Source organism: Balaenoptera musculus, chromosome 10 (assembly GCF_009873245.2).
Source record: "Balaenoptera musculus isolate JJ_BM4_2016_0621 chromosome 10, mBalMus1.pri.v3, whole genome shotgun sequence".
Lineage (NCBI taxonomy): Eukaryota > Metazoa > Chordata > Mammalia > Artiodactyla > Balaenopteridae > Balaenoptera > Balaenoptera musculus.
The window spans coordinates 70,578,228-70,590,523 of NC_045794.1; the positions used below are offsets into that span (position 1 = coordinate 70,578,228).

Consider the following 12,296-nt stretch of genomic DNA (forward strand, 5'->3'; position numbering starts at 1 on the left):
TCTCTTTTCTTAAAATTGATTCTCTCTCCTTTCTCTAAATTCTTTTGCTTAACCCAATATTATAACTGATTTTCTGCTTATCTTCCACTTGCTTTCTTCTTCCAGCATGTATTGTCTAAGACCTTATCAGTCCTGAAACCACAAAACACTTGTTCAAAAGTATGGGTTATCAGAAAAGAATCCTGACTCTTTAAGAACTTCCAAACCTAAAGAATTACTGATTTTAGGCATTCATCCTGGAGATTTTGATTCTATTGGAAATAACAGATCTCATGCTTCACAAAATCAAAATGACAACTTCTTCGAGTCAGAGAATAAGAGGAAATGGGGAAAGAATAGTACTGGAAGTTCTTTTCCAGTATGCTCTGTATGGAATTGCTTTTGAATGACTCCTGTGTGTCAGAAATCTGGAGCAGCCGTGGCAATTAGGGAAGATGTCGCTGTTACTGGAGGTTCAGAAGTGGGGGAGAGGTGTCGGGGGGACAAAGAAGAAAGGGAGGAGGAAGTGGGGAGTGGAGGGGAGGGATGGAAATGAAGGGCACATCCTGAAGAGATAATCCCTGTATACTGATGACATCATCCCCTGCATATATATATATATATATATACTTAGGGAATGGTCAAAGCATCTCTCATAGTTCAGTCACTTCCAAACTCAGCTGGAGGCAAGAGGAAGCACTAGAGAGCCCCCTTCAGCCTGTCTCTGACGTTTATGGACTGGGCTTGCTAGGAGGCTCAAGAAGATGATGGCAGGAATGAAAGTCCACCTGGTGTGTATGATACTCCTGGCTTTCAGCTCCTGGAGTCTGTGCTCAGGTAAGCTCAGCTGCATTTCACAACTCCCTGAAGTGATTTCTTTTTCCATTTTTACAGCGTGTTGCCACTTAACGTTAATGTATCCAGGGAGAAGAGTTTCTCCCTTATGCTGGATTTCCTTTTTAGTGATAGAAGCTGGATATTTTCTCTCTCTGTTTTATGATTACAAGAACTGAAAGATTTCTTTTTCCTTTTTAAATCTGCAAGGTAATAAAAGGGATTTCAATGAAACACTTCATGTTCCCCTTTGCAATGTAACCACTAGAAGAAAAAAAAAAAACATGTGAAACTTAAATCAAGCTGGTCACTCTCTAATGAGAAGTACAGGAGTGGTGCCTGTCAAAGTGCAAACCCATAATTAAGACTGATTGCATTTGAAGTGTTTTATCTCTTCCTCATTCACTCTCTTAGGACATGGTGGCTTCTCCCTCTCAAAAATTATTTTCTTAATTGTGTGTATATTAGGATAACAAAGTGAAAATTGATGTTTAATGAATAAATGAATAAAGCATTATTTGTAGAAAATTATTTCTAGAAAAATACACAAAATACCAAGCCCTTTTAAGAGTACATTTTATATAACTTTTCTGTGTGACAAATAGACGTATTATTAAGTTAACTATTTTTTGCATGTCATTTAAGTTGATACAGAATGTAACTGGACAATTGTCATTCTTATATTGATAAAAATTATTTCCCTGTAGAGTATTTTGCATGTGATAATTAAGAAGAAACCATACATTGTCAAATATCTATCAATAGCTCACCTTGAAAATAAGATTTAAATTTAAAAGAGTAATATGAAATATTATAGTGATTGCAATATGCTCTAATTAATGTTGGAAAATAATTGAATGATCACATCAAGGTGGAAAAAAACCCGAGGGATAAATAAATGCAGCAAAAATTATTTAGCCTGTTTTATACTGTTATATCAGAAATATGACACTGAAATTAATTCAAACTCCTGCTATGATTTTATGAATTAACTCAGTATAGTGTTCTATAAATTTATTTCTATTACCTTATAGTATTTTCTAAATTTTTCTTCTCTGTGAAGTATTCATTATTGGAAACTGGAAAGAATATTCTAAAAAAAATCAGAAATCCATTTTCCACACTCTTGTACATGTATTGATGGCAACTCCACTCTTGCTTAAACAATTTTCTTAATAGCCTGTGATAAAATTGCTAAGTACACGTGATTCTAAATCCTTGTTTAAAGTAGAGAAACAAATCTTTCAAAGTGTGTTTTGTAAAATAGCATCTCAAATTAAACAAATCTCAGTGTCTTTCTTATTCTAAAATTATCAACAAGCAATTTCCTTTGTTTTTATCTTGAAAAAATGTCTTATACATACCTTTTCATTATGTTGTTTTTAAAATATCAATATGTATATATTCTGTATATGTAAACTATTTCCAGTAAAAATTATCCAGCATATTTGATGAAATCTTTATTACATCATATAATCAGGGTTTTTTTTTAATAATGAGATTCAGTGATTAAACAACTCCAAATCATCAATAGCTCTCCTGGCATAAAATCATGTGTTTGTTTTCTTAAAAGTGCTTCTATTATTCTATTCTGTTAGCCTAAAGTAAAACTATAATTGTTTTTTCTGAATGTTATTCTAAGGAGAATGAATACATAGCAAAGACAATAAACTTCTAAGACAAAGTTTTTTGAGACTAATCTTAAATCTCTAGGTTATAATATAATTACATGATATGTGATTATACAGTAAACATGTGGTTTTGATTTTACTCAGATTCAGAAGAGGAAATGAAAGCGTTAGAAGCAGATTTATTGACCAATATGCATACATCAAAGGTAACTTTTTCTTTTTTTTTAAACCAAGGACTGAAAAACATATGAACTCTCATTATAAACATGGTGTCCTTTTCCTATAGTAATAACTTCCCATTGAGACTGAAAAGTTCATTGGGAGGCATTTCCTTTATGGGGAAACTTTTCCTTAAGTTCAAAGGACTTAAGGGTGTTGATGTGACAGGGAAAGAAGCTATATTGATACTGTATAGTGTATCAATCACTATATTGCAAATTTAATTAAGTAGTCACATATTATTTATGTGGACATGCAAATATATTTTTAAAACTCCTCTTTCCATTCCAATCACATTGTGTATGATGAAAGGTATATTGGCCCCAAGATAAATACATAAATGAAAATTAAGTGATATTTTTGCCTTTCTTGTGCTATTGGGGAGAGTGAAGTGGAGTTCCTAAATTAAGAATTAAAGTTCATGAAACCCATGAAAGAAATGTGGTAGAGAGTAAAGAGCAATAGACTGGCAAACAGAAGCCTTGAGATCTAATCCCACAACTGTGACTTATGAACTATTTGATCTTAAGCAAGGGAGTTAGTTAACATTGCTTGCCTTTGTTTCCTTATTTTTAAATGTTGGGGTTGGAGTTTATGATCTCCTAGACATTTACATTAAGTCCACACCTTGATTTAAATTCTCCTCATAACAGAAGTGGTATTGGTACCTGCTTATTGTTTTTATTGAATCAGGTGAAACTTTGTACTGGACCTTAGTATTCCTCTCTTGGGGTCTTGAAAGCAAGGTTTTTAGATTCCAGCCTGTACCTAGGAATACAACTCAATTAGAATATACCCAGTTACCATGCTACTACACAATCTTGATTTACTCGGAGTGAGTTAATCAGTGTGTATCTAAATGTAGAGTTAGAGAACAGGTTTCCCAACCAGAAGATGTTTCTCAAAGAAAAACATATCTTGAGGTGAGGCAGTCGCCCGGTGCAATCACTGTTGTAATGCTGAGGACTCCACAGGCGCTGTGGTAAGAAAGTAAATGCTCAGGACGACTCCTGCCACCTCAGGCTTCTCTTCCCTAATTGGATAAGCATGTTCCAGGTGCAACAACCCCCAGCATAGAAGTAGAATTATGTTCAGTAGTGGGTGTGAAGGGGTAATAGCCATTTCTGTGTGTGTATGAGAGTGTGGGTCACTGTTATCTCAGAGCTAACAAAGACGTTTCCTACTATGGTCCTTAAAAGGCATTTGGGGAAAATTTAAGCACCTATATATTTCCACAATTGCCCAGATCTACAAAAGTTGAACACATTGAAACCAAATTCTACCATGATTTGGTGGGTTTCCTATCAAGAATGATCAAACTTCATTTAGTCATTAAAACTCAGTGAACAAATATATTTAACATAAAATAACGGATCCTTTGTTTAATACTCAATCAGAATAACAATGGCTATAAGCACTTCAACTCATAAATAGGAAGACAAGTGAAGTCAATAGTCTGTTTTGAAAAATGGAACAGATTAGTATACCTTAGTGTCTTGGTAGAGATTTTACCTCTGTGATTTCAAGTTTATGTAGACAAATAAAGGTCCTCAATAATCTCCAAAATGTGATATGGTGTGGGGATTGCCAGCTACTTTGCAAAAATGTGGGAGTAGAGGTTATGATTCCTTCCCTGGCCAAGATGCTGCAAGGGAAAAACAATTTCAGTATATGAAGTGGTTTAGTTTTATCCTTAAGAGAAATACGTAGCAAAAGTATAGACAGAAAAACATATACTGCTTTCATTCAGTCATGGGATATATCTCTAAAACAGATCATGGAAGAAAAATTGAACCCCATTGCCTCCTTTTTTACTTGAAATAAGTAAAATACAGACTATGATGAGGAAACACCCAGAAGCATAATTATCCTAATTTTGCTGCTAGGATGGGAACATAAAGCTCATTTCTTATTTTTTATAAAACTACTATCACTTATTTCTCTGTGATTCAATTAGTTTTTGGTGTGTGTAGTGTTCTATGCAAATGAAAACTCTAAACTTTTGACCATTTTAACCAAAATACTGTATCTAAAATTTTGAAAGGATAGTATTTGAAATTGGTATAACTCCATTATTAAAAGCTTCAGAAAGCTTCAGCTTTCTTCTTTCCACTCTAAAGGTAATTTCAATTTTAAAGTAAAACTATTTAGACATTGAAATACTAATGTAGAAATACTACAGAAAGCAACAGAAGGCCAAGAGAGATTCCAAAGCCTGAAGAGAAGGGGAAGATAAAGAAATTTGTTCTCACCATACAATTCTCTTTATTACCAGTGGTAGTGCTTTGGTATAGTTTTATTAAGAAAGAGAACTTTGAAGAAAAGAGTATGTTTTCTTTAGGCTCTCAAAAAGCTGCTGGAATGATGTAATTTTCTATGATCAAATTCAATGTCTTGAATACAGTAAGAGTTTAATAAATATTTATGTACTAACAATAAGAATCTAGGATTTATTACTAGCCCTTACCTTTTGTATTCAGCTGTAAGAACTTCAGGGCTCCACCACAGATGACTTTATTTTTACTTAGGTGAAATACTTGAATTCACCATGAATTCACCAATTCAACAATTCAAATTCTTGTAATACATTTGAGTTCAGTGTATTATAGATAGTGACCATTAGTAATATAGATTAGGTCCCATTTAATTAAGGAAACCAAAATTTGACCAGGATCTTATTCAGTATTAGGAGTTTAATCAAATAATGCTAAGTAAGAACCACAAATATTCTTGTTTTCCTCATTTTAAAAGCAAGAGAAGACAATATTCTAAATTTCTTATCTATAGGCTTAGGTCTATTATAGACATTTATGTAAAATAATTTAATAAATAAGAATGTTTATTGTTAAAGAAAATTATTCATGACACTTGTTAAAGATAGCAAGGAAGACTTTATTCAAGAGGAACTATGGTTTTGCAAAGATCATGCTCAACTCCAAATACAACAAGGACAAGTGTGGATTTACAGCCAAGGAACAGGGTTGGGGTGGATCATTGTATGGAAAATTACTGAGGAAACACTAAATCTAGGAGGATTCTTGCTAGACAACTCCATAGAATCCTAGGATGATCAGGTACCAACGGTGGGGCATTTTTACTAACTTGACTCAGAAGGATTCTTGCTAAAACTGGACTAAGTAGACCAAGGACAGAGCCCAAGGTTGGGACCTCGTCAAGAAGAGGGCTCAGAGGAGCCTAAATCAGATTTCATCAAAGACAGAGTCTTTGTCATTTTCTTGAGTGAACTATTTAAACCTTATAAGAAATGTTCTTAAATACATGTCTATTTAGACATCCTATTGTCAAAAGTGCCCTCTCTGCAGTGCTTCCAAAGTATGACAGGGGCTAAGGTGATATTAAATAGTATTATACTAGTGAGTGATGTAGTGACTGTTTTAACTGGCAGAAGAGAACAAAATGCTTTACTCAGTTTCCTCATCCAAAAAAATAATCAGACAACACAAGTCCCGACAGATACTTTATGAATAAAGCATTATATGGTCAATTAGTTTGGGGAGCATTGAATATTATGTTAGCACCGTTGAAAAGTTACAATGAATGTTTGCAAGTAAAAAGCTCTGGGGATATCTAAATTCAAGAAGCCTTTAAATTTCCTTTAAACTTCCTTTAAACTCAAGTTTTCCAATTCACTTGACAGTGGAACTCCTTTTTAAAAACAGTGAGTACAGAGCCAGTGTTCTAAGGAAAACACTCAATCAGATGATCTCTAAAGAGCTTTCCGAATGCAAAATTGTAGCATCCCATTAATTGGCAAGACATAAGGTGTTGCTGCCACACAGTGGACCATGCTGCCTCTAAGTTTCCCATAGAAGAAAAATTCAAGAACAGGCTGATAATCACATTCGAGGGGCATAGCTGAATGTATTTCCAAACTGGTTGAAAACATTATACCGAATATTTTTGTACTCACAGATTTGCATGTCCCTAAGGTAAAATCTTAATCAAAGGCTATGCACATTTACAATTTTAATACATATTGCCAAAACACCTTTCAAGAAATTATACCAATGTATACTCAGACTAACAAATATTTAGAAGAGAAAGTGTCTGTTTCTCCATATCCTCATAAGTACATCAAGTGTACTTATACTTTTTAGGGTCTTCTGATCTGATAGTAGCCAAGTTGAACATCATTTCTGTTCCATATTTCTTCTTTGATAGCGATCCTGTGACTTGTCTGCTCATATTATTTATCTGAGGTTTAACACTTTTTAAGTGTTTTGTTTTGTTTTTTTTTTAATTGGGGCATTCACCAGTTTCTTTTGGAAGAACTCCACCTGTGTTAAGTATATTAACATTTTGTGGCAGCTTTTACAGTATATCTTGCTTTTGATTTTAGTTCAGGCAGTTAATTTTTGAGAGATAATTTACACATTTATGTGTTTAAAATGATCTTTTCCTTTATGGATTCTGGTTTGGATATTTGCTTAACAATATTTTTCCAAATTTATAAAATAAATTCTATATATTTACATATTTTTATTTTTACTCATATTTAACCCATCTGGATATTGTTAGACTATAATATGTCAATAAACGTTATAACTAGATCTAAATCCAAATTTCCCCATAGCCAACTGTCCCAAGGACTTCAAATGCAAACTTTGCTATCTGCTCTTCAATCATATTTACTTGGATCAAATTTTGGACATTATATTCTCTTTTGTTGAGTTTTATATTTATTCTTACTCTATTAATTCACTCTTTGATTACTGCAGCTTTAAGATACATTTTAATATCTGGTAGAGCAAGTCCTTCCTCATTACCTTTTTATTTTTCTAAGTCTTCTTAGTTCTCACATATTCATACTTCCAAATTAACTTCATAATTGTTTTGCTACACTCCCTCCTCTAAACTTCCGGTCTCCCCATATTTTCCAAATTGGAACTTTGATTTGGAATTGCATTGCATTTGGAGAATAATTCAGAGAGAACTGACACCAATAAAATTGATACTAATAGTTTTGAATCTTCTCATCACAGCTTTGTGGTCATTCCAAAAAAAATTTTTTTATGTTCTTTAGAAAAAATTTATGCTTCTCTTCATCTGTGCCCTTTGAGATGCTTGTTAAGTTTTATGTTATTTCACACTTAGTTTCTCCAAAAATTGGCAAATGAGAAAGTTGTTAATTATGGTAATAATGGTTTCAGACAAGATCTTATTAGAAAAGGATATTTTAGAAAATATTATAATTTTCAAATAAATAAATTGAGCTGTGATGTTACCTGTGACAACTATTAATGTGTGGAATAGATTCGTGGTCTCACACTACTGTAATTATCCAAATCTATTAGTATCACCTTGACTGCTGTTCCATTAGACACTAAACTGAAGTGTAATAAGGAGAGAGTGGTATTTTTAATATTTTCACCTGTGATGTATACGTGTATATTTATGTATTTCTACTTACTGTAATTTCTATTTTCTTTCTTGCTTTGCTCATGTATGTGTGTGTTTATGTGTATTAACTTTATTGCATTTGGTAAATAGAGGATATGAAGTATCGACACTCTTCAACTTTGTGATATGACGTTACTAATTAACAACAGTGTTTTTATTTGGCTAGACTAAGAATTAGATCTTAAAAGGTAATGGCTTAGCACAATAGAAATTTATTTCTAACTCTTACAACACAAATTTTAATTGCATTAACTATTTCTTTCTACATTTCAGATCAGTAAAGCAAGTGTTCCCTCTTGGAAAATGAGCCTGCTGAATGTTTGCAGTCTTGTAAATAACCTGAACAGCCAAGCCGAGGAAACAGGAGAGTTTCCTGAGGAGGAGCTTATTACAAGAAGGAAATTTCCGACTCCCTTAGATGGCTTTAGCTTGGAAGCAATGCTGACGATATACCAGCTCCGAAAAATCTGTCACAGCAGGGCCTTTCAACACTGGGAGGTAAACAAAAACAAAATATGAATATGATTGCGGTTATACTAGTTAACTCTCATTTGTACTGATTTTTTTAATCCTGATCATTATCATAACGGGAAGACTTACAAATATTAAGGAAGAATAAACCATGTGTTGAGGTTAACATTCCTTCAGATCTTCAAAGTGTCCTGCAAATATTTGGAGTTTAGCGAAATATCTTTTCTTTGGTCTTAAAAGGGGGATCTGTCTTAGGGCAGATTTGATACATATGCTTTTATTGTGGATGGCATGCTTAGGCAGTTTTTGGTGGTGGTGGTGGCATGCCTAAGAAATTTAGGAAACGCAAAATGTTTTCTTAGAAACACATAAGTCATGTGTGTTTATTTATAAACAAACACAGAACACAAAAGGTTCCAGTTTCATTTGAATATATTAGGCAAATAAAACCAGAATGATAAGGATATATACATATTTCTATTTCAATTGAATGTGTGGATTGTGGATTTCACTCATCCTTAGAAGCTAAACGAGGTCCACTATGGCTAGTACAGCCAAATTTCATTATCCAGAACTACCACAAAGGAGTGGATGAATCAGTTCTATTAAATACTACACTGGTGACTCACCACCTTTGGTTTGGAAATTTTTGGAAGAGAAAAGAGAAATGAAAATGCTTTAAGAAAAAATAAGAAGAAAATTTTAAAATTTTCCCGACAAGGGAAATATTTCTTTCAGATTAACCCCTAAGAGAAATTTGCTTCATGTTTCATATTCTGGGCTTATACCAACACTGGGGATCTGAGGGTCTGAGGATGACTTTCCTGCTAATATAACAATCTCTATAACACACTGTCACAGAGATACCCTGTGGAAAAGAGGAAATGAAATGCAGAACTTCTAGTGTTTATTCTAACTTGTAAACAAAATGATATTTTCCAGATTTAAAAAAAAAAAAAAAGCTAGTTTTAATTTTCCTTGCTGGACTGTTTATCCCTTAATTCCAATTCCAGCTAAATGATTTTCTCTTCAAAATATTACATCAATAAAACTTGAAAAATACTAATTTTAACATAGGGAAATATCAATTATGTGCTGTTTATCCAGGAAAGAAAATAAACCCTCAATAAACTATAATACAGACAAATCAGGTACACATAAGATTAAACGTTTGCTATTTTAAATGTTGTTGAGTGATTTAAAATAAAATGATAGTAGTATTCAGAGTGTAGTACAATTACAGACTATGTGCACAGAGAAACAAAAGACTAAGAAACTAGATTGTCTGACAGTAGCTGTTTTTCCTTCTATGAAATTGAACAGCTGTGGGTTGAAATAAAGTACTTGTGATACGATTCAATGCATACAGATTATGATTAAAAACTTACTCTCCTGTCAGTATTATAGTCACCCCAAAGTTTAGAAGATATTCACAGATATGAATACAGTTCTTACCTAGAGCATTGATTTTTTTAAAAATTTTGTGTAAATCATGTGCAAAACTCTGGAAAGAGTTCCTAAATATTTTATGCCAGTGGAACATTTGAATCAGAACAGTACTATCAGAAAAAGTGTTTGGAACTAATTTTAGAATGCAGCATATTTGATGAGGTATTAGACAAGATCCTACATAGAGATTAACTCCCTTGAGTTTTTGAATGTGAACTTGCTTTTAATGATTAACTATTAAGCAGCACAATATAAAGATCTTTACCATTTAAACAGAGCTTTCACATATGTTAATTTCTACAACAGCTGAGCAAGTAGGCAGAACAAGCATTCCTCTCTCTATGACTGAGAAATAGATCTTTAGAATGGCTTTCAAGTCAAATCAGTAATTAACTTAATTGAATATAAAATTCCATTGACCTGGGGCTTCCCTGGTGGCACGGTGGCTAAGAATCCACCTGCCAATGCAGAGGACACGGGTTCGAGCCCTGGTCCGGGAAGATCCCACATGCTGCGGAGCAACTAAGCCCGTGCGCCATGACTACGGAGACTGCGCTCTAGAGCCCGCGAGCCACAACTACTGAGCCTGTGTGCCACAACTACTGAAGCCTGTGTGCCTAGAGTCAATGCTCTGCAACAAGAGAAGCCCACGCACAAAGCCCACGCACCACAAAGAAGACCCAGAGCAGCCATAAATAAATAAATTAAATTAAAAAAAATTCTATTGACCTTTGAGGCCAAACCTGGTTTACTAGCTTCAAAACTTTGTGTTTGTTGTGATTTATGATATATTTCCATCTTTTGGTCTATCATAAATTGAACAAAAATACTCAAAGTTATATTAAGTGTGCTCCTTCATTTGGAGGTATTAATATATGGGCTTGACAAATAAAGAAAAGAAATTTTAAAGGCTGGCCTGATGAACTAAGAGCACTGAACAGAGAATCAGAAAAATCATGTTCTCATCCTGTCCCAGCCACTTGAGAGCCACCTGGTCTTGGGCAAAACATTTAATTGTTTTGACCTTCATACATCTCATCCACATTTATCTTACTGTCTGAATAGCACATGAGATAAAAGGTAGACAAATCCTCTGAAATGGAAGGCTTTATGCATGTAGGTTTCATTCATATTCGGTCTATCTTGCAGTTGATTCAGGAAGAGCTTCTTGATACTGGAAATGACAAACATGAAAAGGAAGAAGTTATAAAGAGAAAAATTCCCTACATTCTGAAACGGCAGCTGTATGAGAATAAACCCAGAAGACCCTACATACTCAAAAGAGGTTCTTACTACTACTGAGAGGATATTTTATTTACATGTGATTGTGATTTACCATCCTTTAATTAAATATCAAAGTATATTTGTGTGGAAATATGACAGAACACAATTATTTTGTCTCTGCTACAATTGTGATTTATTAGATATGATTTTTCTGCATTAATATAAATTGGACTAAATGTTTTCAAATAAATCTAGATCTTGAGCATGATGTGTTGTGTATAACTGGAGTAGATATTAATTAAGTCATATATAGAATGTTTTGTCATTTTGCAAAGCACTTTATGGGTTGTTGAAATAGTCAAAATGTTTGACATTCTAAACCAAATTATAAGAGATTAGAACAGAGTCTTATGGCAAAGTCTAGCTTACATGTCATTAACCCAAAACAAAATAATAGCACCTGTTTTATTATTTGACTGAATGTTTTATCGAATTAAAAGAAATACGTGCTCTCTTCCAAGACTTACTCATGAATCTCTCAGATATGGGGAAGGTAATCATAGTAAAATAGGACCATCTTCAAAGAATGTTTAATGAATTATTGTTAATTCTGCTTATCTTAATGAATGATCTTCAACTGAATTTGTTTTTCTGTTAAATAAACTTAATAGCTAACAAAAAAACAACAAGCCATCAGAACCATGTTTCTTTGCAGATTTACTATCATTAGAAGAGTTACCCTTTATTGACTTTTTTCCCCTCACATCCAGTGAATGATAGCTTTATTTTTAACCTCACTGAGGAACTTATGTGACTAATATTTTTCCCACTTAGGAGACCATTTCTGAGGCAAAAGGTATATTTGAAATAGCTCCTCATGAATTTCCTTAAACACTGTACTTACAGTCTCATAAGCCCTCACAGCCCTTACACCCCACCATTAGCAGTGGCCTCCTAGACTCCTGCTCTGACAGGGGGCCTAGGAGGACCTCTCTTTACAGGTTGCATCCTAATCCCATAGTCATCTATGAAGGGAGATATCAGGATTTGACTTATTCTGGAATTAAG

The 12,296-nt window shown here is 33.7% G+C and overlaps 1 protein-coding gene across 1 annotated transcript; it reads left to right on the forward strand.

Moving 5' to 3' along the window:
- Positions 1-636: 636 nt before the first annotated feature.
- NTS (neurotensin) lies at positions 637-11,925 on the forward strand. Its single transcript, XM_036866565.1, has 4 exons — positions 637-816; positions 2,589-2,650; positions 8,358-8,582; positions 11,154-11,925. The coding sequence occupies exons 1-4, from the start codon at positions 744-746 to the stop codon at positions 11,304-11,306; spliced, it is 513 nt and encodes a 170-aa protein (XP_036722460.1). The 5' UTR covers positions 637-743; the 3' UTR covers positions 11,307-11,925.
- Positions 11,926-12,296: the final 371 nt, after the last annotated feature.